The sequence below is a fragment of the Cyprinodon tularosa genome, unplaced genomic scaffold (assembly GCF_016077235.1).
Source record: "Cyprinodon tularosa strain WSP-4 unplaced genomic scaffold, ASM1607723v1 ctg196, whole genome shotgun sequence".
In the NCBI taxonomy this organism is placed as follows: domain Eukaryota; kingdom Metazoa; phylum Chordata; class Actinopteri; order Cyprinodontiformes; family Cyprinodontidae; genus Cyprinodon; species Cyprinodon tularosa.
In genome coordinates this window covers 83,407-110,938 of record NW_024038715.1, presented here as the reverse complement: position 1 = coordinate 110,938, position 27,532 = coordinate 83,407, and the positions used below count along the sequence as shown (strand labels likewise).

Below are 27,532 nucleotides of genomic sequence, written 5' to 3'. Positions count from 1 at the left end.
GGCAACAGTCTACAGGCCAGACTCCTCTAACAGAATTAAGATCTGTGCCTGCCAGATGTTGTATAATTAATGTGAATTTATGATTTCCTGGCACAGACTTTGCAACAAGGGTTGCTCAGTGGTGCAGTGTGTAGCACTGCTGCCTTGCAGCAAGAAGGTTCCGGGGTCTTCTCGGCCCGGGGTCTTTCTGCATGGAGTTTGCATGTTTTCTCTGTGCATGCGTGGGTTCTCTCCGGGTACTCTCCATGACTGTTAGGATGATTGGCTTGTCTAGATTCTCCTTAGATGTGAGTGTGTGCCTAAATGGTTGTTTGTTTCTGTGTTGCCCTGCGATAAGGCTGGCGACCTATCCATGGTGTACCCCGCTTTTTGCTTGTAGACAGCTGGAGATAGGCACCAGCACCCCTTGGGATAAAGCGATTGATAAATAATGATGAATAACCCTAACCCTTAACTGTATATATATGTAAAGTCTAGCTTGAATCATTTATCCAAAAAAAGTTCTGACAGCCATTTGGGATCATTGTCCTGCTAGAACTCACAAATGTTTAAGTCTCAAACAAATAGTAAATAATTTATTATGAATTTCTTACATCGTTCAGCAAAATAGACCCACAGTATGGAACTATCACTAAGAAGCTTGAAAGTGTATTATGTGATTCAAGAATAGCATAATTTTCCTGAGGAATCTTGGATTGTCTAGTTGAAAGAGCAGTTTCTAGTGCAGCTTACAGTTCATGAAGCCTTTTGATGCGTGTTTATTGTAAGAACAAATCGGTTTTCTTTCCTATTAAAGGAAAAGAAAGGTCCCGTGGCCAATTCCAAAGAGAACATAGCACAAAAGTCAAATTAAAGAGCAGGAAAACAAGTAATATAAATGAACATTACCGATTCTGCAATAAAGAAGCTTGCTGGTGTCTGCTAAGAGAATATACATGTGAGCAAAAACATGGACAAGAAATTCCAGTTTCGGAATATTTACGAATACACCAACAGGAAAATTTGGGCAAATAGACGATAATTTTAGACGATATCTCATATTTACCAATATCATTTAATATATGTTTCCCTAATCTCTGGACATCATAACAAACCCTGAGCTGCATAAGAAACAAAACAGCTAGTACATGAAAATAAACAGTGGGTGTTAATATCGGCCCAGTTTTACCTATCAGATGATACAGATATGCTTGAAAATTACCAAAACAAATGTTAAAGCCAAGATATCTTGCATCCCAAACAATATTCACAGAAGATGCTCATTGTATGATAATTAAAGTGTAAAAAACAAATATTTCAAATGTTTAAATTCTATAGTTACAAGTTCAAAAGTAATTTGATATTCACCACATTTCATTTAGTCAGAATAACTTAATACAGTTTAGAAAATATCCTTTTGCTTTAGTAAAGCAGCCAGAACTATTCATTCATGGAAAAATGTTGCTGTGTGTGAAGAACAATTTGTTCAGTTGTTCATTGATGACAGTATGTCATTGTGGTTGGATATTGATTAAGTATTTATCAGTTGATCAACTATTATTAAAATGCCCTTTGTGTAAATGTCCTTCTGCTGGAAATGGGATTGATTAAAGCAGCAACAGAATCCAAAAGGAATTTTCCATAATATTTTGACACTAACAATATATTTTCTAAGGATAGAATGCAGCCAAATTTAGACTTAGAACCAGTGTTGGTTTTCATATAGATGCCTCCCCGGGCAAGGTCCTCCCCTTGCCAGAACTAGCTGATGTCAAGATGGGATGAAATGTCCTGCTTGCATAATCCCACAAAAAATAGGTAAAATAATCTCCCCATTCTTAGCAGGAGAAGTATGTTTACTCATGTTCAACAGAAAGCTTAATTATAGCACAAATGACAGATATTTATCTATTTTCATTTTTTATAGGGTGTTTTTTTTCTCGTTCTAATGCCACCCAAGACAACCTATAAGTCCAACTTTAAAAACCAACTTTTCCCCAAATGCATCTATACAGAGCTTTGAGTGAAAAAGATAGATGTGTGCCAAAATACAAAATGTTCCAGCTTGGAAACTCAAAACCATGTCAAACTCTTTTTCAAAAGTGTATAAATGTTGGCTGAGAAATTGGTCCAGAATTTAAAGATTGACATCAACTGTAGAAAATAACCATAATGTGTCAAACTCCACCGAGGCTGTGAACGTCTCGTCTAGATAATAATAAAATCTTATGCAAGGTAGTTTGCATTGTGTTGTTTATTGCATCTGAGATGAAGTTGGAGGTTATCATCATCCATTTTATTTAAGGACTTCCTTAAGGGATGAAGGAGTTTACAGGCTTGTAGGGGAACTTGTTGTCCATCTTTGCTGTCAATGGTGGTCTGGGTCTCTGTGCAAAAAAGATGACACAGAATGATAAAATAGTAAATATAACAGTACTGAATAATAAAAATGATCAACATATAGTGTGAGCAGATGGCCGCTCACACTGAGCCTGGTTCTGCTGGAGGTTTCTTCCTGTTAAAAGGGAGTTTTTCCTCTCCACTGTCGCTACAAGCATGCTTAGTGTGAGGGATTGTATTTGAGTCAATGCAATCAACTGGTTTTCCTTAGATAGAAAACTTTGAATAAATTTGACTGTAAGACCTGGTGAACTATAAAGTACCTCGATATGACATGTGTTGTGAATTGTCGCTATATAAATAAACTGAATTGAATTACCATAATTAATTATACCAAAATTGCAACAAAAAAAGAGGATACAAAAAAAAAAACTTGTCTGTCAATATGCTGAATACAAAACTCTCCAAGTGGAAAAGTTTTAGTTTCACGCGGTTTAAATTCGTAAAAAGTATTTTTTAAGAAAGCTGTTCAATTATTAATCGATGAATCAAAATAAATAACTGACAGAATAATCAATTTTCAAAATGATCATTAGTTGCAGCCCTAATAAGAATTCATTATTTCAAAGAAACACAGTGCTGGTGATGTGTATACCCCCCAAAAAATACAGAGGAGGCAGCAGCAGGACTTAAAGATATTTCATCCCAGCACTGCGTGTCCCGAGCACGTAACATCCTAAATGACCCCTCACACCTCCACCATGGACTGTTCTCCCTGCTGCCCTCTGGGAAGAGACTTCAAAGTATTGGATTCAGGTCCAGCAGATTCCACAATGCTTTCTTCCCCACTGCCATTAGACTGCTGAATGTTTTTTAAAATTGGTTATTGTATTGTATTTTATTATATTTATCATTATATATATAAAAAAAGAAAAGAAACTGAAAATGTTAGAACTGTAAATTTATAGTCATATGTTTTTATTACTGTTTATATATATATATATATACGGTATATGTATATGTATATATATATATATATATATATATATATATATATATATATATATATATATATATATATATATATATATATATATATATATATATATATATATTTCAAGGTTCAGGGCCGTGCAGAGACCACTAAAGGGGCAGGTGCTCAAAAAAAAAAAGGGCACATCTTATCGCATTTTAGGACAGAATATTAACAAAGTCACATAGCTTTCAGAGTTTAATGAACAATGATAAATTACAAAATTGTGATACATACAATCAAAGCTAAGGGAAATCTCTACATAGAACATAGAACTATGCATATGTAAAATATTTTATTAGTAATTTCTTTCTGCAGGTCTATTTTGTTATAGGAAAGTATTACAATATTCAAACCTGCAATTTAGCCAAAGATGTAAATCAGAGCTGGACCACCAGACATATTTTGTCTTTACAGAATTAAACTGTTAAAAATGCATACAAGGGAACAATGCAACCCTTTAGTGTACTGTAATCTATAAAAAAGAATGTCTGCCTGATTTGCTGTACTGACAGTGGAGATGGAGACGCTCCATTCAGAAAAGCAGAGCTTCTGCATCAAACTTTAATGTGGAACTGCAGAAAAAAAAGAACAAAGCAAACATTTTATTGATGCATGTCACCATGAGAAAAGCCTACTCTGTTTGTGTCTTAGTGTATTTTGTAAGTACCTATATACATTTTCTTCAATCTTTCCTCTTCGTTTTTTCTTGTCAGTTTCTCTTTTCTTTTTTTCCTCATTTTCTCATCTTTTCTGTGTTGAGTGAAGGTCAATGTCTTATTTATTTCAGCCTTTCTTTTTCCCCCAAACTAAATCCAAGATTATGATCCAAAAACTTATTTTCCGTCATGGTGATTTAACTGTTTAAAAACAAATTTCCAACTTTTAAGCATTTTTGCTATTTTTGTTCTCTTTTGTTCACAGCAGCAGTTTTCTGTTAGCCATGTCTTTAAAAATTTTAATAACCTCACTGTGAATGATTGGCACATCCTTCTCGATTGCCAACAAAAGAAGGTCTGACAACCGATCCTCCTTGCATAAGCTGCGCAGTTTTGTTTTCACCAGCTTCATACATTATATCTATCATATATCTATCATGGTAGTTCTGGATGAGTTCTCCTTTAAGATACATTTACCTAACGCTAGAATAAATGAAATGTACATCATGCAGCAAAGGAAATTAGAAAATCAGACATATATCCATTATGGAGATGATAGGTTTTTGACGGGCGATGTGCCCCTATTGCATAAGTAATACTGAAGAATGTCCTACTATCATTAACGACACAGGGAGGCTTTTTAGTTATCTTGCTTTGCTAGCAAAGTCATTAGCTAGCAGCTAGCTCATAGCACAAGAACAACAGCCTAATGTCTGTATGATAAAAATACTGAATCGATAGATAAGAACAGCTTTTCTTCACCTGGCTGTCTCCTCCCGCTCAGTAGTTCTTCAGAGAAAGGCGCGCCGCGTCCTATACTTTCCTCCGTTTAAACTGCTACTCTTTGCTAAAGTAGAGAAATTATACAACGTTCAAAGTTTTCGTTGTCTGACAAGTAGCAAGCCTACTCCAGTATTTTCTCCAAAAATTATGTTTTTTAATTCACAAAAAAACTGTTATGTAATCATTACAGAACAGTTTTTTGTGAATTAAAAAACATAATTTTCAATGTAAAAGACTAAAAGCACAGAGTAAACAGTGTTTTAGATCAAACAATACTGCATCATCCATGGGGCTCATTTGGTTTCACTTACATCTCTATTCAGGTTGACATTGGAGAGGCGGTGCAGACTGAAGACAGCCATCCGTCCGATCATGGTTGATCTTGCTTAGGGCCAAATGAGCAGCGGCCACAGTGTAATGTGGAATATTCGCTACCTTTAGCTCCGCAGTTAGCCGCCTTATCTGACTGTGCGAGAGGCAAGTGCGTCGTCACCTGCAAAAGGTCAAAGGTAACAATGTGATCGGAGGGCTTATTGTATTGTTTTTCTTGCCAAAAAAAAAAAGTTAATAATAACAATTTCAGTACATGTGTCAAAAAAAAAAAAAAAAAAAAAAAAAAAAGGGACCAAAAGGGCACATTGGGATCATGGAGCAAAAGGGGCAGGTGCTCAAGCCCCCTTAGCCCCCCCCTCTGCACGTGCCTGTCAAGGTTGCAGTTTAAAAAAAATGTAATTTTCCAGAGAGCTATTCTAAACGAAATTTATTTTTGTTTTACACTTGTGTATACAAAATAACGAAGAAATCAGTCTAAGTCTAAGTCTTCTGACTTTAATCTCAGAATTCTGACTTTTTTCCCATATTAAACTGAAATAAAATGTAAAACTTAGTTAACTTTTTTTTTTTTGTGTGTCCCTAATCCTCTTCTGTACCAAACCCTTAATCAGATTAGTGTATTGACTGAAACTCACCCTGTTGGTTGCTTCCTATATTTCTCAGGGAAAGTCATGAAAATAAAAATTAAACTTTTATTCATTATTTTATTTTCTATTATTTTATTTTACGCCTTTATGAGTTACCCCAACAGAAAGAGAAATCAAGCTGCCTGACCTCTGCACAAACGGGAAACTTATTTGGATTTCTGTAAATTGCTCAACTACGACCCCTGGTGGATTCAGGATTCAAGCAGAAAAAAAAAAAAACGAAATCTATATGAGGAATAATTTAGGGATTTAAATAATATATGTCAAGAGAAGTAGAGAGAAACACTTAAATAATTAATGATAAGAAATATACAAAAATATATTTAACAAAAATAAAAAGATATCATGAAAACATGATAAACTTATAATATGGTTCACATTTCTGTTTGCCTCCTAATAATGTGGGTAGTTACTAGTTGCACCTAATGGTACTTCTGTCTTTTACTTAAGTAAAGTTCGGGTGAGAACTTTGTTTGTTTGTTTGTTTGCTTGAGTAAAATGTCATGCTACTATGAGTATGCAAAAAACAAATATTTTCACTGCAATTTCTTTATCCTTTCCAATCATGAATGCCTTACCTACTATAAAGATGGGTTTTTATAGGTTTATGTAAGAAAATAAAAAATTCATGTTTTTCTTTTTCCCAAATATGTTATTTTTCAAGGATGTTATTTATTTGTACTATTATTATTTGTTTTTAATTTCTCTTTACACTTTGAAATACCTAGCTTTGCGCATTACTGCAAAACTCTCTTACAAAATTTTACATTAAACATTAAAACAGATGTAATGAGTCAACAAGTAATCTTTGCTTGATTACTTATTTAACCAAGTTATTTTGTACTCTCGGAATATTTCTTGGAAGACTGCTTTTTCTGCTTGTACTTAAATAAACTTTTTGGGTACTTTTTACTAAGCAAGGTGTCCTTTAAAGAACATGGTTTAAAGAAGGGGTTAACAATTAAAAATCAGCGGGGTCCAAATAAAGAAAAAATCATCAACCAGTAAAGAAATTTTTAATTATAATCCGTTACTTTAAACTGCATTTAACACAAAAATAAAATGAGGTTTTTATGTATCCATGTTATACATTGAATGAATAAAATACATACATGAAAAAAATAAAAAACTATAATAATAAAAAAAATAAATAAAAATGAACATTTTCCCTTTTTGAAATCTAAATTGTTATTGAAGTAGAGAACAGCAATTGTTCAGTTTGGTATATAGACAATTTCCTCCTTCACATATTTTATAAAACACCTAAACTGACCGTTAGTAATTTCTTTTTTTCTTTTATGGCTTAATGAGAGCAGTGGGCTTTAAACTGCCCTGCAAGGCTTTAAACCTGGGTTTGACTGGTGACAAAGACATTCTCAAGCATATATTAAGGTGCTCCTTCGTGAGCCTGGATCAATATTTATTTTTGATTAGGTTCATGCTGGAGAATTGAGCCAAACATGCTCAAAATGTGCAGGGTGATCTTTAAGCACACCAGTTCACTTTTTTTACACTAACTCACCACACTTCTTCCAGCAGTCCACACTTTCTCTGCGTTCTTTGTCTCATCGTCTTCTCCTTCCCCATCACCTGGTTTGCCACAGGTTCGCCTGCTGTGTCTAATAGTGGCTCGCTGCAGTGATCCACACTGACAGCTCATAATTTGTATCACGTCTAGCCTGGTCCTGGACGCTCCGGAGGGCTTTACCATATCAACAGGAGAAGTGGCGCAAGTGGAGTTAGACACTGACTTCAGACAACATGCGGTAATTTATTAATGTTTTAAATAATGTTGGGTCCTGATTAGCCAGCAGGTGGGTCCGGATTTGCTAATTTATGACCTCTGGTTTAAAGCATTTTTCTTTTGCAGCCTCAGACATATTTTCTCCCAAGATTTCTCTGCATCTTCCTAATAACACTGATGAGGTTTTCCTCTGTGTATCCCCATAACATGACGCTCCCACCACCATAAAAATGGAATGTTAAGGGTAATGTGGAATGACCCTAAGTTTTCTATGTTTCACCCTCATATAGCATTGAGCCCATAAACTGGTGACCTTCTTTAGAAGCAATTCTCTTTGCAGATGAAGGCCAGCAGCTTTATTCAAAATGTCTTCTACTTATTTACTAATAAAGACCTGATTTGTGACATGCATAATTCTTTTTTTTCTTGTGACAGATTCTCCTACCTAAACTCTGGATCCAAGCTGCTTCTCTAGATTTCAGTTCGAGGTAATAATTTCCATAATTTCAATTCATATTCAATTCAAAATACTTTACTTATCCTAAAGGGAAATTAAATGTTGTAGTAACAGCTTTTTTCCAACAAGCTGTTGTAGATGTTGATAGCTGTAGGCAAGAAGCATCATCTGTAGCAGTTTTCCTTCTTCATAAACAATTATGTGCTATTTTGTGTTGACCAGAATATCCACACAATCCATCAGTTTTTGCATAAAAATTAACGTAGTATAAATATTTATGCAAATAAAAGTAGTTTGCATGTACAGCACGTACAGTATATCATTGCACTCGACATCTCCACAAAAAAGGGAACCCATTTCCTTCATAAAGCAATAAAACTCTTTTTCTTTGTTGTTCTAGAACTATGAGTCTGTGCGTCAGATCAGATGACCTGAGCAGCTTCCTCCCTGAAGAATGCCAGTCATGTCAGCAGACAGGAGAGTCAGTTCAACACATTCCTACCGTTTCTGATAAATCCAGTTTTGTTTGCTTTGTAGATGTGACAAAATAGCTTTAACTGTTTCAGCTCTTTCCGTCACATGCACACCACAACAATTTACCCTTATGGGTAAAATACAAATTTAACAGTGTGTGATGTGGGATAGCATTTTGGAAAGACGTAAGCAGCAGATCTTAAGATTGTAGTTTCTTTTTGACATCACCAATAACATCTTATAAATGCAACAACTTCCCGGCATACTGTAAACATGTTGAGGCTTGTTCATGTGTTCTCACAGTTTAAAGGATAAATTATAGTTCAAATATAGTTGGAGCTGAATTCCCTACCTTGTTTTTAGAAACAGGTATAAGCAGGTATGTGCATGCAGTGGTGTTTGGAGGTGTGGCAAAAACAACTGAGGTAGATCATAGGGAATTTTTTTAAACCTACATCATCACCTCACCTGCTCAGGTTGCCTCAAAGTGAGTCTTGTTCACTTTTCATTTGCAGCTCAAAAGGAACGGTTAGAGGGGGAAAACTGGAACCTTTCGGAGATGAATTTGTACAGGAGCTTCGGTGACCTTATGGAGGTTTATGTGTATGAGGAGAGAACTCATCCGGAGTCACACTGGCATCAGGATAACGCTGATGGGCCTCCTGCACCTGTTTCCAACATGGCAGTAAACCCACGCTCAGAATCAGTAGACTCTGGAGTTGAGACGGCCAGCTGTGAAACACCAATTCCCACCTCAGGCAATTTTTTGTCAACGGACAACACAGAAATTGAGATTTTTCAGCTACCAAGGGACAGATTCTCTCCGGCTTCAACATCTCAGTCGCCTGTTCTCACGTCTTCTTTGCCTTCTTCTTCGTCTTCCTCTCCAAACATGTGTTCCAGCAGAGCCGAAAAAGAACCCACACCCTTGAACCTTAAGGGAGAACCAGAGCTACAAAGGACTGATTCTAAGAGGTGGAAGCAAGTCTATGAGGTGCTAAGCCATCAGCCTAAATCATCTTCCCTGCCTAAACAGCATACATCTGATTTAAAAAGGTGTATAAGATTCGCGAGTTTCAATATGAGGAGGAGGTTCGACCCATCAGTCCCCTCTGGGAATGTGTCAGAAACACAGAGAGAACCTCTTTCAGTTGGTTCTGTCGAGCAGATTTCACAGGTACAATGCTTTCATACTCATGATCCAAACCATTGTAATCCATTAAAGTCAGATTTTGATGCAGAGCAGCTTGTGTCACTGTTAAAAACAGCCTCCTAAATTCGTTTGTGGTTTAGTTTCGGGAGAGGGAGTCAGTGACTCACTCTCAGGTATAGTCTTGCATTGCTAAAGCTTGTGATTGTTACAGGAAAGTCCGGTAAAGTCTTCCGTTACAGCGATTGCAACACAAAGTCACTCCTAAATTAACGCAGGCATGTCATTACCCATGCAGGACGTCTTTCTTGTTCACAACCTGTCTAAGTCTTTCCTTGGTGAAATGGATGCAAAACCAGTCAAACCAGTTGGGAGCAGAATTCAGAGTAATGGAAACAGAGGAAGTTGAAGAGTCTGTTTGGCATGTCTGAACCAGCAGTAGAAAATTCATTGTGATTTTGATTTTACTAAAAAGCCAAGTTACAGTAAAACAGCTCTGGGTGACGGCAGCCAGATGTTGAAACTGTAAGATTAAGTGGCTTTATTGTCGATCTGGTAATATTTCAGTCATTGGGTGTGTGTTTGCAGTGGTTTACCATGTATTTTAGTAGTTTAAGGATAAATAATTGTTGAGAATGCAACACTAAAAAGTGCAAATCAGCCATTTATATAACTCTTTAGATGATTAAGGTAATCTTTTTATTATGATCAAACAGGTAGATATTTCCATTAGTCTTCTATTAAGCTTCAATGATGATGGGAATTGACAACAATCCTGGAAGCTTGCTGAATGCTATTCAGTGGAAAATGAAGATTAGTTGATGGTGCAATATCACAAATACCTCTATAAGCACACCTGTTTAGATTACCTCAAGCGTTATTATAACAATTTACATTTAGCTAACAGCTTAATGGATTACCTGGTTAGAAAGTTAACCTTTACCATTGCCAACAGTGAAGAATAACAAGTTGACTACTTGAAAAATCATTTTAGCTTTTATCTATCTTTTACCTTAAATGTTTGACTGGATGCAGGCTTTAAGAACAATAAACAAACACAAAAAAAGCAACAAACAGAATCCTTGGCTTGTAATAATCTATATGAAATGGGTAGAAAAAGTTTGCATACTTAACAGAAAAACAAGGGTAAGTCATTTTTTTAAATAGAAAGATTTTTAAAAATCGAACTGAACTGAAGGTAGATTTTTAGATGGATTATGTTTAACGTAAAACATAATCTCTGTGTAGTTCTCCATTCTCTTGTTTACAAAGCTGTGCCGGTTGTGCAGGCACACACACCTGCATGTAACAACTGTGATAAAGGACTTTAGGGCTGCCCATAAAAAGCCATCGCCCGGCACAAAATGGCGGAGAGCTAGTCCAGTGGATCAAATTGTTCTCTTGCATACAGCATTATAAAGTTAGAAGTTACTTACAGTACTTCCTAACTAGACACGTTCCTCTGTAAGGCGAAGTTGTTCTGCTGTGTACTTTTTCCTTTGCAGATATGTGCATTCGAGCAGACAGGTAAAATTGGTGTAAGGCAGCAGCCAGTGTAGAAATAGAGATGTGGCTTCATACACAGCTTTTTTTGGTCTATATAAAGCGATTTAGCCCCAGATAATTTTGATATTGCCATACTACCAATTGTTCCATCTAGCCTGGGAGAAAATGCAGAAGTAACTTCAAGGCACTAAATCAGTAATAGACTCAACAGGAAAGAATAACAAAAGCATAGAGTAAAAAAGGATCAATATAACCACACTATGTGTATCCTCTATGGAAGAAGAGCAGCTGCAACAGTTCTGCATTATTCTTCAGATTTTATTTTATTTTATATTAATCTGAAAGCATTGAGGGTATTGTTAAGTGTCATTGGTAAACAGTTTTTATGTAGTGCTTCTGAAGGTGCATGCAATTTAAATTCTTTTTCCTGTGCTATTTTGGTTCTTTACTCTTCCTTCAGGGATTTCAAAAATTGAAATAGGTTCACCACCTTTAACAACATGCTTTTTGTTGATCTCAATAATTTCACTAAAAGAGATTATTTGTGTGTACAGGGTTCTGGTATGTTTGAGGGAAAGGAACTCAGTCCCGGTCTCTGCTACTTGGAGTGGGTCTGCCAAAAGATGGAGCTGTATGCCAAACAGAAGATGCAAAACCAGGAGTTGCAGACAGAGACAGTTGCACTCCAGGAAAATGAAGAACAAAAGGTGAGTGATCCATGAGATTACAATATGACAGCCTGAAATCTGTGCAGCTCCTACCATATGATCAATATACTAAAGTTTGTTCTCTTAATTCCTCCTCATATTTGTCAGAATAACTCAGCAGATTCCCAGGAGGACCAACCCTCACTTGAAAATGCAAAGCAAGTTCCCAGTGAACCCCCGCAACAAAAATCTCGCCATTTCAGACAGAGATCAGCCTCAGACACAACATTTTCAAAACTGCACTTAAGTAAGGCATCTTTCACTTCAGGATTTTTTTTTTTCTTTGTTCTTGGAAAATGAACCGCTAGTTAACTCACAGTTTGCATTTGTTGCAGAAAAATTAAACAGAAACTCCAGAGGGCAGCAACTAAGTACGAATAATCTACGGGAAATTGAGGAGGAAGACACGACACAGATGGTGAGATATATGCATAAACATCTACTGAAGACAGTGTAGTTAGATTATCTTCAATAGGAAGTTCACTTTTTTCTGTTTTGTAACTCAACTTTTGGATTATTTTTAGGATTCCAAAAAGGAAGAATCAAACAGAAGAAGTTTGATCCAGAGGTTAAAAATTGGGTCTTTGAGAAGGGCGGAGTCTGCTGCATCAGACATAAGGAGGTAAGACAATATATCACAGAAAACTTTTTAGGGGAAATATTGAGATTGAGATGATGTAGCCACATTACATTTACTGCACAGTAGAGGTGCTGCTGATGCTTAAATTATAGTTTCTTTTTTATTTCTTTTTTTTCTTTTTTAAAGCAATGTTTACACACATACTGCCTCAATTTTTCCTGTGCATGCTTGCAGCCTCATGAATATTTTATCTGTGTAGCCAACAGATGCAGTCATCAGAGAAACTCTCTACCCGGCGACGGTTCAGCCAGCTGTTCAGGAGGTCAAAGAAAGTGTCACCAAATTAAATGGACTACAATCGCTGTTTCCATAAGCTGACATCTCAGGAGTTTTAGATCAAATAGTGTGTTAGCATTGATGCTGATTTGAAAATGTTTCGGCACGATTCAGCCGTTCATCCCTATTGACAAATATCTTTGTTTATAAGACGCAACAAATTGATTGACTAGAATATGTTACCCTTTTTTCTGTCTAGTTCAAAGCATTAAAAAAGTATTTTATTATACAGCTTCTCTTACACTTAAAGCTGCAGGAATTAAAGACTCTTTACCAAAGTCTTAAAACTGCTTAACCACATGTTATTCAGTATTGACCAGAGGAAGATGTGGAATATGTAAAGAAATTCAAACACTATGCCTCTTTTGCTTTGTAAATAAATGATGAAATGTTTAAATTCAAGAGGTAGTTGTGATAGTGTTTCAGAATGACCGTTGGTAATAAATGTATGGACATGTTCTTTCTTTAATTTGTCAAATTAATCAGCATTTTGAAATACATCGACATTCATTGCATAATTTTAAGCTAGTAATATAGTCCAAAAAAAAAACCCTCCTCTCATATTGAGATAGCTTTTTTTTTTACATTTTTGTAACTTCAGCCCACCTTATGTAAATACTGCTAAAAAAATAAAGGTAAAAGGTGAACAACACAATATAAGTTCAATCAAATCAAACTTCTGTGAAATCAAACTATGCACATAGCAAGAAATACCAATTGACAATCAATTTCACATGTTGTGCAAATGGAATAGACAACAGGTGGAAATTATTGGCAAGACAATTAGCAAGTGGTTCTGCAGGTGGGGACCACAGACCACTTCTCAGTACCTCTTCTCTCTGGCTGATGTTTTGGTCACTTTGGAATGTTCATGGTGCTTTCCCACTCATATTAGCATGAGACAGACTCTGCAACCCACACAAGTGGCTCAGGTCGTGCAACTCATCCAGGATGGCACATCAGTGCAAGCTGTGGCAAGAAGGTTTGCTGTGTCTGTCAGTGTTGTGTCCAGAGGCTGGATACCCTACCAGGAGACAGGCCAGCACACCACAAGACATGGAGAAGGCCGTAACACGGCAACAACCAGGCAGCAGGACCCCAGAACCCTTTATACAATTAGGAACAGGGGCAGCACTGCCAGAGCCCTGCAAAGTGACCACCAGTAGGACACAAATATTCACGTGTTTGTACAAACGCTTAGAAATCAAATACATGAGTATGGTATGAGGACACAAAGTCACAGATGGGGGTTGTGCTCACAGAGCACACTCGAGAATGCTTGGCATTTGCTAGAGAACACCATTATTGGCAAATTTCCCCTTGATGCACTGTGCTTTTCACAGATGACAGCAGGTTTGCACTGTGCACATGTGACAGACTTGACAAAGATGGGAGACAATGTAGATAGTGATCTGCTGCCTGCAACATTGTTTACGTGATCAGTTTGGCAGTTGGTCAGAGATGGTGTGGTGTGGCATTTCTTTGGAAGACCACACAACCTTCTATGTGCTTGCCAGATGTAGCATGACAGCCATTAGGTACCGAGATCAGATCCTCTGACCCCTTGTAAGACCATATGCTGGTGTAGTTGGCCATATGTTCCTCCTAATGCAGAACAATGCTAGACCTCATGTGGCTGGAGTGTGTCAGCAGTATCTGCAAGATGAAGGCATTTAAGCTAGGGACTGGCCACCCATTCCCCAGACCTGAATCTGATTGAGCTTATCTGGGACTTCAGATCTCGATCCATCCACCAACGTCATGTTGCACCACAGACTGTCCAGGAGTTGCCCAATGTTTTAGTCCAGTTCTGGGAGGAGATCCCTCATGAGACCATCCGCCTCCCCATCAGGAGTATGCCCAGCTGTTGTAGGCATGTCAAACAGGCAAGTGGAGGCCACACACAATGTTGAGCCTTATTTTGACCTGTTTTAAGGACATTGCATTAAAGTTGGATCAGCCTGTTGTGTATTTTTCCACTTTCATTTTGTGTGTGACTCCAAATCCAGGCCTCAATTAGTTAATACATTTGATCTCCATTGATGATATATTTGTGATTTTGTTGTCAGCACATTCAAATTTTTACAGAACTAAGTGATCAATGAGAAAAGAGTACTTCATTCTTTCAGAATTATAATGTGTTATTTATTTGTTCCCTTTATTTTTTAAGCAGTGTATAAAAGCTGCAGGTCAGTTAACCACTTCTTACGCATATCTTAGCTTAACATCTTAGTTTGTATTCCTTACCTTTTAGAAATGGGTGATATTTTTTCCCTAAGATTTGATGTGAATATGTTATCTCGTAACATGACATAAAAACAACATACAAACTGGGTGTGCATCAGTGCCATAATGGTTAATGCGCATGACCCCATGTATGGAGGCCTTAGGCCTCAACGTGGCCGACCCGGATTGAAATCCCGTCTATGGTCCTTTGCCCTATGTCTCTCCCTCTCTCTTGTACCGACTTTTCTGTGAGACTATTGTACAATAATGAGCCATTAGTGCCGCAATAACTTAAAAAAAAAGTCTGAATGTTAGGTTATTTTACCTGTGTGCTCTGGTGCCCTATGAGCAGCTGCCAACTTTTCAAGATTGTACACAACCTTTCACTAAGGTTTACTTGCAAGGATAGGCAAGAATGGGGAATGGATAAATGACATCTTCTTCTACCAAAATGCTGAGATGGTCGAGACAAATTAATGCATTCTGTGGCAAGCCGGTTTGACGAAATTTACCAAAATCTTTTACCAAATAAGTGATACGTCACAATTGACCTCTTTTGAATAATAATTTTGAAAATATAGGCAAGCACTTCAGCTATGTAATGCTGTTCCTAGCGTTAGCGTTAGCTGCAATAGTTCAGTTATCCGATAAGGAAGCCTCTGAAGTGCCTCCTTCTAGGCATGCCTGATTCCATACAAACCCCTAGGAAAACCCAGAATTCTCTTTGGAGACTGTATTACTCTATAGGCATTTTAACACATTGGTATTCCTAATGAACTAGAAGACACTGCTAGTGAATCAGGATGTAAGAGTTTTCTTTCTTTGGATTTAAAGTTTCACATTACATTCATTTATAGCTAAAATCACATGAACTACTAACACAGGACACTCAGAGGTACTTGCTTCATTTAATCTTTATTCTCCTAGGTTGGGGGACATACCTCCCCTGGCATTCCCATTTAAAGAGATGTCATGACAAACACATCCAAAATAAATAGTTTTTCAGTCCGTACATAAAATACATTTATTCGCTTCATTCTGGATCACCAGCATCCATATTTCCCACACAGTATCCATCTGTGCTATTAAATATATAGAGATAACATCTATGAAGGGATTTATTTGCTGTACATGTGAGAGGGAAGGGGGGCTTGGCAGAAAGGGTTTAGCTTATGGATGAGAAGAATGGTGTTGGTGGGGAGCAGCGGTAAGTCTTATTTGCAGTGTCCTCACCTCCTTCCTCTCTACATGATGCCGCAGGAGGACAATGGGTTGGCAATCTGGCAGGTGCATGCTGACTGGCAGTATTGACGCACAGTCTGGTAGCAGCTGCGGTCAGCTTCCCCGCCCCATTGCACTGGCCCATTAGGGTCGGAGGGCAAACGGCTCAGAATGCTGGTGTTGATGGCCAGAGCAGCGAGGCCATAGTCAGTGAACAGCACCGTCTCGCGTCTGCAGGTGGGGCAGGAGATGAATTTGTACTTGGGACATGATTCATAGAGGATTTGCAGGCACTCTTCACACACCGAATGCAGGCAAGAGAGGATCCGTGGACGCTTCCCGGCAAAGTTGTATGTGTGTCCACAGGTGGGGCATTCTAGAGGCTCGCATGGCATAACAGGGCCCGAAGAGGAGGAAGAGGAAGTGGAGGAGGAGGTGGAGGAGGAGCGAAGCACGTACTGGTTGACAATGACGTCTTCCATCTTGTAGTGGAACTGGTGATAGCAGATTTCATTGGCACTCATTTTGCGCTGCGCCAGGAAGCTGTGTTCCCTGCGCATCATTGGGGATGGAGGGGACACCATTGGCCTGGGAGAAGGTGTAATGTCCAATGTCAGATCACTGCAGGCCTGGTTGACAATGATTTCGCCCTCACCGCCACCATCCCATGCCACTCTTGGGGCTGGAGCATAGCGGGGTTGGGTGACCGGGACAGGACATTCTCTGGGAAACTTCTCGGACTGGATGATCTTCACTGTGTCCATGGGGATAGCCAGCTGCTGACGCCTGAGGCAGGACATAAGGTATTGAGTTCTGAGATAGACTGGCTATAGCTCTGATTAGCAGTGGACACCCTGGCTTTGTTTTGCACAAGGGGAAGTGGATTAATTTCCTTCTTTAAAATTAGCCATTAGAGGGAACATGGGGACGGATGGGTGCCTCCATTTTTCCTTCAGAGATCTCCCCAGCTGGCTGCTTCTGTCAGCTCAAGCCTCAATAAATGGAAAGGCTCAGCAAGTGTAATGTTTACTCCAAACTCTGTTGCACCAAAGTGGTATGTGTTATATATATGCATATAAACTTAAAACTTCTAAAAATTCTAACAGTCTAGTTCACAGAACCTGATCAAGGTACACTATGCACAGTCATTTTTTTTGCACAAAATTACATATGTTGGTGCTCTCTTTTAGATATCTACAAATTGCACAGGAATTTTTAATGGTTTAGCACTAAGATATTTTCATTCACTACACCAGTCTGGTCAATATAAAATCAATACAATTCACACAGTATCCTGGGTTTGATTGTGGGCAGTTCAGTTAGACCAGGAAAGAAATTCCTACATTTGCTCCTCTGACTTTCTATAGGAAAATAAAAATGTCTCACTTAAACAACTACTAAACTTCTTGTTGTTGGCTGTGTTTGTGTTAGATATTGACTTGAGTGTATGGGAAATAAAGAATGCTTCTCTGCCAGTCTCTGCTGTCGATCCAGTTTTTTCAGAACACCCTTTTTGACTCCTTTCCTTGGTATCTTGATAAGTTGAAGGGCGGAGGTCTTTCTTGTGGGGTGTTTTTTGATACCCAAGGGAGCTGTTGGAATGGCTCCTTGAATTCCTTAGAAGTAGGAGTGAGAGCTTCTTTTCAAGTTAAGCCTTAAACAGTCATCATAACTGTGCTGGGCGGAAGAAAAGTTTTACAGATGTCTTTGAGTCAGATGTCTCCTTTTAAAGTAAATCCAGTTCCTTCTGTCCATTTACCTGTAAGAAGGGGAAAAAAGAAAATTTTAGATGTTTCTAATTCAAAAGCATAGAACTTGTCTTGAGCTTTTTAACAAGATAGCCTACTGAATCACAATATGTACTCCAAAACACCATATGTTCACCAAAACAAATAACCAGTTCATAACTGGAAAGAAGAAGTTGATAAATGGATTTTAAAGAATTATGGATCAATTTATCATATATAAAAAGTATATTTCCAAAAACTTTGCTATATAAATTTTATATAACCAAGGACTTTCAGGAATCAACTTAACAATTTCCATTTTTTTTTCCTTACAACACTACTCAGTCCATCATTTGAAAACTAAATAACTTAGGTACAACTGAGAACATAGTCGAAACTAAATTGACAAGGAGCGCTAATCAGAGAAGAAGCTAAAATGACAGGACAGCCAGTGGCTGTAACTTCTGCAAATTTGACATTTATGCAGAACAGGGAAGACGACAGCCTTTGTTGAGAGAAGGACATGTGTTTGGGACATCAAAGTAGTGGAAGAAGGACCCCCTCTCACATGCAAGGTTCCTTGCTGTCTTGAAAAGTATAGATTTGCTTTTATTATTTAAAATATCTCTTTACAAAAGTATATAAAAGGTTAACATTAACAATTGTGATTTTTAGGACTTTTTCTCTTTTCTAATTTATTTTGGTTTTGCTTGAACTATGGTAATAATTCTCAAAAGTTTTTGTTTTCAAATCATTTCATTTATTGGATATGGTTTAACTATGTTTTACCAACCAAATTTTGATTTCAACACTAAACAGTATCTTAATTTGTGACTTGCTAGATGAATCTGCATAGGATCATTAAAGTACAGAAGGAAATTGATTAAACTGCCCCCATTCTTCAAAAACTGCACTTGGAGTAAAACGACAATAAGCACCAAAAACACTATTATTTTGTCAAACATATTAAAGGATCTTAAGATCAACACTTTATTTACATAACCCTACGTTAAGTTGAAGATACTTTATTGCGGCCTAGAAAGCATTGAAAATTTTTTTGTTTGAAAGAAAATATATCTAGACTAGTCTAGAAGCCACAAAAGCAGTGATCTAGAGAGGTAGTTAGAGCAAGTTCTGCAGTAAGAAGTTCAGAAGAATTATGCCTCTGTGTGGTAGTCAAATGACATAGCAAGTAAGTAAGTCAAGTGTACAAATTAAGCACCTTTCACAAAAAGAACAAAGCACAGTACAGAAAACCAACAAAACAAATATTTTTTAATACAAGAATGATTAAATAATGTATTTCAAAAAGTATTCAATAAAACAGCTCTTTAGACAATAAAGTTTTTATCTGCATTTCAGAAACGTCAATGATGGCAGTATAATGCTGAGGGGATGCTGATCTTCACCTTGATGCGGTTCAGGGTCCAATCAAAGCCCAGACCTCAATCCAATTTTGTGGACAGATTTAAAATAATTATTTACAAATGCTTTTCCTCTGACTAAGCCTAAGTGTTTTTTTAACAGCAGATTATTTTTCTATTATTTCTATTACATTCCTTGCTCTTGGTAATTATGGGCAACTTCCTACCGATATAGCATATATTTCCCCTCTAAAAATATGGAGATTTGTAGTTGTGACTCAGGAAATGTGAAAATATATATATATTTTTTACTTAATATCCTTGTCTTAAGTGATCATAAAGGTTATCAGCAGAAGTAATTTTGGGGGGAAAGCTTTTGATCCATTTCATGTTGCATCATGGCTTCTGCTAAGCTTTGTCTTTTTAAATATGAAAGATGATAACCATGCAGCTCGATGTGAGGCACGTCGCATTGAACATGCCTTTCTATTGACAAAGTACATAACATTAATTTGCTGCCAAGTCTGTAGATTATAATCAGAGTCTGGCCAGGGTTCCTCCAGAGCAATTTTAAAGGGTAAATCATTTATTTATCTCTTCTTCTAACTGGCAAATAAAAGAAAAAAGAAGACACTGTTTAACTCCTGACTCATAATAATTAATGTATAACAAAATTTGTTGAAAGTTGCAAAATGCAGGGCTCTGGCTTATGCACTGGTCAGCTTTCTGAACACGGTGATATGATGTTTTTTTTTTATTATTATTTAAAAGCTTGCCTGCTTTTGACCACAGAAGGAAAAACAGCATGCTTTATGAATTTATTATTTACTTAATGTATTGGTCTTGCATTTTTTTTTATGTAAGAAAGGTCCAATTTCAAAAACCTATTAATACAAAGACTTGTATTTGTTATTCTAAGTGGTAAAGTTTGTGAAGGTTTATAAAAATCTAAAGTTGTTCATGTGAATTTCCACACTGTGTTGAAAGAGCAGGTGATTGTGACACAGTTGTGGTTCAGCACTTGCATATCTTTCTTGTCAACACCCAGCCATCTCATGCAAACTACGTTGGTTTTTCTTCTGACATGCGTGGGAAGAGGTCACAATCTGTGCGGAGGGTTTGTGTCATTCTGTGAGTGGGCAAGTGAAAAAGGAACAAACGTTCGGATGAACGTTTTTAACTTGACCAAAACAATAGCTGCTGGAAAGCAAAAGAGGGAGGATGACATGGTTCTCATTCTGCGCTCGATTGTCGACAGTGATGATTCATTATAGAAAAAAAGGAACACACTGAGCAGAGGAGGTAACCTACATAGTGACGAAGAGAGACATGAAGAAAAAAAAGACAGAAGAGATGAAAAACAGCAATGGTTCTGGCTTCTATTTATGGTCTGTTTAGCTGTACACTTTTCTGCGGTTTCCTGCCCCCAACCTCTGCTAAAATGTCACACCGAGTGATAAAGATGCTCTCTTTCTCAACAGACCATGTAGCTTTGTGATGAAGTAAGCCCTATTAGGCAGTTTCTTCATTTTTGTTTCCCTTCCCCATTAATATGTTGACATACTTGTTACTTACTCACTATGGCACACAACACTGTTAGAAAGCTCAACTTAGAATTTTACCATTGACACTCCATCTGAATAAAGGTGTCCAGGCAGCAATGCAGTGCTGCAATGCTTCCCCAAAAATAGCCTGTTTCTCTCTCATCCTCTGACACACTGTGTGCAGGGGAAACAGAGCAAGCTTTCATACACATTTCATGAGCTTGGGTGGAATAAATAAGCATGTAACATGACTTTTCTGAGGGTCTTCTGTGAATAGTATGAAGAAAAGTCTTATTTGCAGTTACTTTTTGAATTTTACTTTTTCCTGATGTTGAATTTAAAATACCCATGTCAAGTTTAATACCAAAGATGCATTGATAGTCTGATAATTGGTCAGAGCTCATCACAGTTTCAGTTTGGATACATTTTACCACATGAATATTGTGAACCAACCCATTTGTGGAAACTTAGTTTAATTCCATCCATCCATCCATCCATCCATCCATCCATCCATCCATCCATCCATCCATCCATCCATCCATCCATCCATCCATCCATCCATCCATCCATCCATCCATCCATCCATCCATCCATCCATCCATCCATCCATTTTCTCCTGCTTAGTCCTTTTTAGGGTTGTGGTGGGACCAGTGCCTATCTTCTGCAGTCTATGGGAGAGGCTGGTTACACCCTGGACAGGTTGCCAGTCTGTTGCCGGGCAACTTTTAGTTTAATTTTAATTAGTAAATATAATGAAAACTGACCATAAAAGTTAACCATGTGCTAAGGTCACCATGATGAGCAATACAGCTAAAGATGAGATGGTTGTCACTTGAGATCCAGAGTATATGTTCTAACTTTTATCTAATTTTTCAGAGCTTTATACATACACAACAGAGCAAGTCTTCGTGTTTAGTTGTGGTGAATTTAAAAAGGTGGGACAAAATCGGAGTCGATCAAGGTAAAGCTGGCCAAATTGTGCATCATGTACAGAAAATATTTGACTGTGATTAACAGTTACAAGTTACACCATTTTGAAATTGAAGACCGGAAAGCAGCCTTTTAAAGTTAGATTTAGATTTAAACTAATGATTGATTTATATGGCCTCATACATAGAGTGTGGTTATGTTTTGTTCCAGGTTGTTCCATAAGACTTTAATAAAATCTGCACAAAAACTAGACTGTGGCTTAAACAAGGGGTAAATATGTATAAGAAAACATATGCTCAGACTTGCCACTCATGTTCAAGTTTGTCAATCAAGTTTCACTGATTAGGGTTAAACTCAAAGTCCGGCTACCAGTTTATTTATGAACAAATCTTTATTTCCAATTAGTTACCAGCATTTTGATGGAATAGAAAATAGGACTGTCTAAGTCTAGATATTTTAAGTGCATAAAAAAACACAATTTGAAAAGATAAACCATGCCAAAGGCCAAGTCAATCAAGCTAATAGAAAGTTTAAGGGGAGTCTGATGGAGACAAAGCAGGTAACATTTCTCAATTGGTGTCAATGATATAGAAATAACAAATGGAAGCAACATAATAGTGGGCCAACTTTGGAGCAGCCTCCTCCTAATCGACGGCCACCGCTCAGATTATGTAAAGAGCTCATCTCCATCTACCCATCCTCTTAGAACAGGATAAAATGCTGAAGCTTTCCAATGTTTTTCTGTTTCCATTTCATCATGGGTCATTTTCTAGCAGGGGAATTTTTACCAATGAAATTATTTTGGGCATTGGACTTTAAGACGAAGGAGAAAATGACCACGGAGATGTCAGAGGAGTCACTCTCAGCTGCAGATTCCTCGTTCAATTGAAACACACAGAGCTGCATTCACACACACATCTATCTGAGAACATTCTTCCCCTCAGACCATTTCGTCATGTACATACAGAGCACCACCCTTTTACATTCCTCCAGAGACAAACACACAGATAGCAGGCAGATGGGAGACAATAAAAAATGATTATCTATAAATGCATCCAGTAACTGATGGAAGAGAAAAAAAAGAATCAAGAAAAGAGACAAAAACAAACAGCTGCATTTCTTTGATAAAACAAACCTCACGTGCTGCCTGAGTCTTGAGCACACATTCATTCACATTCACAGCTACTCCCCCGTCAACACCATCATACACGAATGAGTCCCTCCACCTGTGGGGATGGGAGCCTGGATAAGGCACCATGTTCTGAATGAGTCATCGATAATTTTGCTCATAAGAATGTCTCCCTGTCACTCTGCCATCTACAAAAATCTGTGTTTATCACAGCTTCCTCCTCGATGGAGCTGACTGCGGGTATTTTTGCACCTGCCAGCAGTATGTCAAGTATGTTAGCTCCTTAAAGATTTGATACTTTCCTGATAAAAAAAAATGCAGCACATCTCTATTGGTGTATGTGGGATATAATGCTGCATATTGTGATTATGTAACATGTTAAAACCTTGGAAGGACAAATCCCCAACTCTACTAAACGTATCCTCATTATATCACTAAATTCTAATGATGAATGGGATTTACTTATTACTAAAGAGATATCGTCTTTTGCAGCTTGCAGTCCTTTATTTCCCCAATCCTCTTTTCACATTTCCAGTGTAAAACACCAACTAGTGTTTGTGCTTTTATCTTAAAAAAAAGTTTTGATTTAAATAATACAGTCTACTATCATTTATGACAACAGACATCGGCCATTTTGGCTCACAATTCATCACAGCCAATTGCTCTTTGTTCTCGCCTGTGTAGCTCCCACGCCAACATGGCAGATCCTGTTGATAAAAATAAAAGCATGAATGCATCCCTCTGCCTAACAAAGACCTCATTAGAGATATATGAGGGACAGTGTCCGAGCTCCTCAATAACAACACTGACTTGATCAATGATGGCAAATTATTAAAGATGTCTCAGTGAAGTTACAAGGTGAACATCACTTAAGAGAAGCAAACTGCTTTGGTCTTTATGGGATGAAGCAGCTGCAGCCGCACACGGCTTTGAGGAGGGGTGCAGTTTGGATGAAGCAGCAGTTATGCAATCCCAGTGTAGTGCACAGGGTGCTCTCACTGCAGCGCCAATGCATTGCCATTATGGAGATGCATCTGTGACTGCTGACAGCTACAGAACGGATCATTGCTCACCCAACCCTGCTTTTTGCCTGTGTGGAGATCTGGTAAATGTCATTGAAGCTCACACTAAGCCTTTCAGACAATATCTATACCCAAAACCAGACACAAGCCTCCTTAAGTCATGTTTTATACCTGATAGGATGTTAGAGATTTGCTGACAAGATGCTGTAATGGTTTGTCTACTCATAAACATCAGTGTCTGAATCCATTCCTTCAACAAAGATCAGCATGATGCAACATCTGTGCAAAACATGGCTATGACCAAAAAAACAAACAAAAGACAAACCATCGCTTTTTTTTTGCTATGCCAGTACAAAAAAAGGTAACGGTGTGAAAGCAGTTTGGATGAGATGGATCTTCAACAAGAAAGAGATGTAAAGCTTTTCCTCATTCTCACCTGTCTGCTTTAGATGGTTGTTACCTTCAATGTTTTATCTTCTTCATCAAGTAAATCGCATCTGATGATAATCTGCTTTGTCTTTTTTGTCACCGAGGTAAGGATGCTTTCCGTCTCTCTTCTATCCGTCTCTATTCCTGGAGCACCAACAACATGGAGGAGATGTTAAGATGGAGGAAGCTGTTGCAAGGTGGAAACATCAGTCTGCTTTCGTCAACCTCAGTATCATTGGTTTTCCGATATCATTCTACTTTGCTCTTCCAGTCTTTATCCTTTGAGTTGTAGATGTTCATCTCTCTTCCTGTGTCCTATTGTTCATCCCAGGTGTTACAGCTACTATTCAAACATTATTCATCTTATTCTGTGCAGAGACCCAAGCTGCTAATGTCTGTCATAGATCCACCTATTATGTCTTCCTTTCTTTCTTACTTCCTTCTTGTTGTCTCAAGGTGAGCCTCTGTCTTCTCTTTCTCTCTCTCCTGTGCTGTCATCCCTCAGCTGGCATTCATTACTGCTCTTTCTCCTCCACCGTCCGTTCAGTCACACATGCGCAGTGTTTTCACGCATTCAAACATGTACACACACTCACAAAGTGCTCTGTCTCCTGTGGGCTTCTGGTTCAGTCCTTATTCATGTAGCTTATTCTGCCTGCCTGCTCCCCTCCTCCCTGCCTCTCTCTTTCTCTCACTGCAGCACTCTCTGCAGTGCCTCTGCAGGCGGGATCACGTTTGCTCGTTGCCAGAGAAAATACTTCAGCCAATCAGGATGGTACTCCCCACCCCCATCTAAACACACCAATGCATATACACACACACTAGCCCTTTCTCAGATGCAAAAAGAAACCAAAAGCAATGAATCATACTTTATATGCAGACATATGGCAAAGCACCACCAGCAGGAACACAGGGGTCTTGTAAAGCTGAGATGGGTAAAGCATGAGTTCACTTATAAATGTGGTTTGTATAGATTTAGATTTTGGGGGAAAGCAGAACCAACATCTCCATCACAGGCAGTACAACAGGCTATTATTTGTGTAAATCTATCTTTCTTAAACTCTAAAACTGCTACATTTCTCCAAAACCTCAAATCTGCATTGTAGCCCTTCCCATAGATCCAAACATGCAGGGATGTTGCATAATAAGGATTTTGTTATATTTTGTGTCAGCTCAAGAAGGTTTAACACCAACAGAACATAATCCTCAGATCAAAGCATATGAAAAAACACGCAACATTGAACAACTAAACACCCATTGCATAATGTCACTAACAACTTGAAAAGATAGACAGTGTTTAGAGTTTTAGAGTTCTGCAGTAGCTTAGTTCTTTAAATTATTCAGATTTTATAGAGAAAGGAACACATCAGTTTAACCACCATTAGGATGGATGGATGGATGGATGGATGGATAGATGGATGGATGGACGGACGGACGGACGGACGGACGGACAGAAGGATGGCTAGATAAATGGAACGAATATGCTAACATATGTTTACTGTGGTATGCCAGAAGCCATGATATAAAGCAAGTAAAAAACACAGCCATTTACAACTTTTGTTAAAGTTTTCATTGTAGTTTCATCCAGCCAGTGTACTATTAAATTATTAAATGTGAATATCTTGACTAAAAGTCCTTGTATTTTAAAGGCTGAATGCAAATTCCAGTTACATTCAACAGTCCATTGGTTTATCTCAAATTAGGGAAACATGTACTAAACTTAGAGTTTAGTTTAGTAAATGTAAGATTGTCTTTGTTTAGGAAAACTTAAAAACCTTTATTCGTATTTTGCTGTTTCCTGGTTGTGTTCAGTTTTGAAGATCAGGTTAAACAGGTTCTTTGTGTGAAACACTTGGCTGCTTTTCTTTAGTCTGTATTCTCAATTTTATTTCAAACTACCTTGATGCTTTTCTCACGAATGTAGTTTACGTCCTACTTTACTTCTGCTCTAAAGATTTACTTATTTTCCTTTCCTATACTGTATATAGTTTGCCAAAATATGAGTGTAGGATATTATTTTGCCGTTTGCTGGTAACCTAACAAACAGTGATGATCACCTGTTTCCTAAAATATTTATGGGTGCTGCTTTTGAAGAAATATGTGTAATGAATTGATACACTCATAAGATATGCATTTGGTACTTTTGAATAAACCTTGACAATGAAAAGCAGGCACAAAAAAGCTCCTTCCTACTATTATAATGCAAAAACTTTCATGAAAACAGCGTATTTCATCATATAGCTTTTTAAAACCAACTTTACTGTTTAGGATCTTAAAAATGTAGTTTACTTTGATTACAAAGTTTGGCAAGGAATTTAGTTAAACTTAACTAAAATTGGGATCCCTTGTTAAAGCAACATGTATTAACTGTCACAGGTCACAGCACTGTGAGTATTTAAATACCAAACTGTTAATTTTAAACAAGGTTTTAGATCTTGTAGTGATCACTTTATGAGTTATTTCAGGTGATATCTTATTATTATTTTTTTATTTAACCTTTATTTAACCAGGAAAAAAATCCCATTGAGATTAAAAACCTCTTTTTCAAGAGAGTCCTGGCCAAGAGGCAGCAAAGTTACAGTACATAAGATATTAAGCATAGATACATCAAAAATAAATGACAGGCACATAAAAAAAAAGAACATATCAAGTAAAACAATTACAGATCATTGAGGCTGCTTCAAATTTTTTCACTTTTAACTTAAAAGCATTTAAAGATAAAAACTCAGTCAACTTCCAGTTTCTTTGTTAAAAAATTCCACGCACAAGGAGCTGCTAAAGGCTTTCTTCCCTAGTTCTGTGCGGGCAAAAGGAACAGTGACCAACAGCTGATCGTTGGATCAAAAAGTTCCAACTTTAGCAATTGGCAATTTGGTAAAACTTAAGTTTTTTTAGCTTCCAGTCATCATAGTTATAGTTAATCAAAAATGTAAATAAAACAAGGATTTTTATATTCAAACTCACCTACAGCTTCGAAGCGTTCTCATCCAGTTGCACAGTTTTTTTGGTCACTGTTTTTATCAACTTTATCACTTTGTCATATTAAGTCCTGAAGAACCAGTCTGTCTTCCTATGTTTCCCATCTGTTTAGGCCTATTCATAACACTTCCCCCTGCAGTACATGTTTACTGGAGGATAGGGGTTTGACAAGACATTATTGTGTGATGTATTTAGATCTAAACATTTTTGGTTGTACATTTTTGACCATATAT

At 37.6% G+C, this 27,532-nt stretch overlaps 2 protein-coding genes and 1 long non-coding RNA gene across 4 annotated transcripts; 1 reads left to right on the top strand and 2 right to left on the bottom strand.

The window, feature by feature from the left end:
* Window positions 1-841: 841 nt before the first annotated feature.
* LOC119782618 lies at window positions 842-8,852 on the bottom strand. The gene is made up of 3 exons (XR_005280691.1): window positions 8,802-8,852; window positions 7,297-7,476; window positions 842-2,366 (listed from the first exon to the last, which is right to left on the bottom strand). It is a non-coding gene; the product is annotated as an uncharacterized LOC119782618 (long non-coding RNA).
* A 41-nt stretch (window positions 8,853-8,893) lies between these two features.
* Window positions 8,894-13,130, top strand: si:dkey-106l3.7. Its single transcript, XM_038283645.1, has 6 exons — window positions 8,894-9,626; window positions 11,660-11,812; window positions 11,921-12,059; window positions 12,148-12,230; window positions 12,337-12,434; window positions 12,652-13,130. The coding sequence occupies exons 1-6, from the start codon at window positions 9,009-9,011 to the stop codon at window positions 12,737-12,739; spliced, it is 1,179 nt and encodes a 392-aa protein (XP_038139573.1). The 5' UTR covers window positions 8,894-9,008; the 3' UTR covers window positions 12,740-13,130.
* A 2,822-nt stretch (window positions 13,131-15,952) lies between these two features.
* rnf208 (ring finger protein 208) lies at window positions 15,953-27,306 on the bottom strand. Of its 2 annotated transcripts, XM_038283643.1 has the most exons (3): window positions 24,546-25,037; window positions 24,328-24,464; window positions 15,953-17,934 (listed from the first exon to the last, which is right to left on the bottom strand). In XM_038283643.1, the coding sequence occupies exon 3, from the start codon at window positions 16,973-16,975 to the stop codon at window positions 16,199-16,201; it is 777 nt and encodes a 258-aa protein (XP_038139571.1). In that variant the 5' UTR covers window positions 16,976-17,934; window positions 24,328-24,464; window positions 24,546-25,037; the 3' UTR covers window positions 15,953-16,198. The 2 variants fall into 2 exon arrangements, with proteins under 2 accessions (XP_038139571.1, XP_038139572.1); XM_038283644.1 differs by lacking the exons at window positions 24,328-24,464; window positions 24,546-25,037 and adding an exon at window positions 27,285-27,306.
* Window positions 27,307-27,532: the final 226 nt, after the last annotated feature.

Coding starts and splice junctions, on each gene's coding strand:
- rnf208 (XM_038283644.1), bottom strand. CDS start 16,975: ATGTCCTGCCTCAGGCGTCAGCAGCTGGCTATCCCCATGGACACAGTG.
- si:dkey-106l3.7 (XM_038283645.1), top strand. CDS start 9,009: ATGAATTTGTACAGGAGCTTCGGTGACCTTATGGAGGTTTATGTGTAT. Junction 11,813..11,920: donor AGGAAAATGAAGAACAAAAG/GTGAGTGATCCA, acceptor CATATTTGTCAG/AATAACTCAGCAGATTCCCA. Junction 12,231..12,336: donor AGGAAGACACGACACAGATG/GTGAGATATATG, acceptor GATTATTTTTAG/GATTCCAAAAAGGAAGAATC.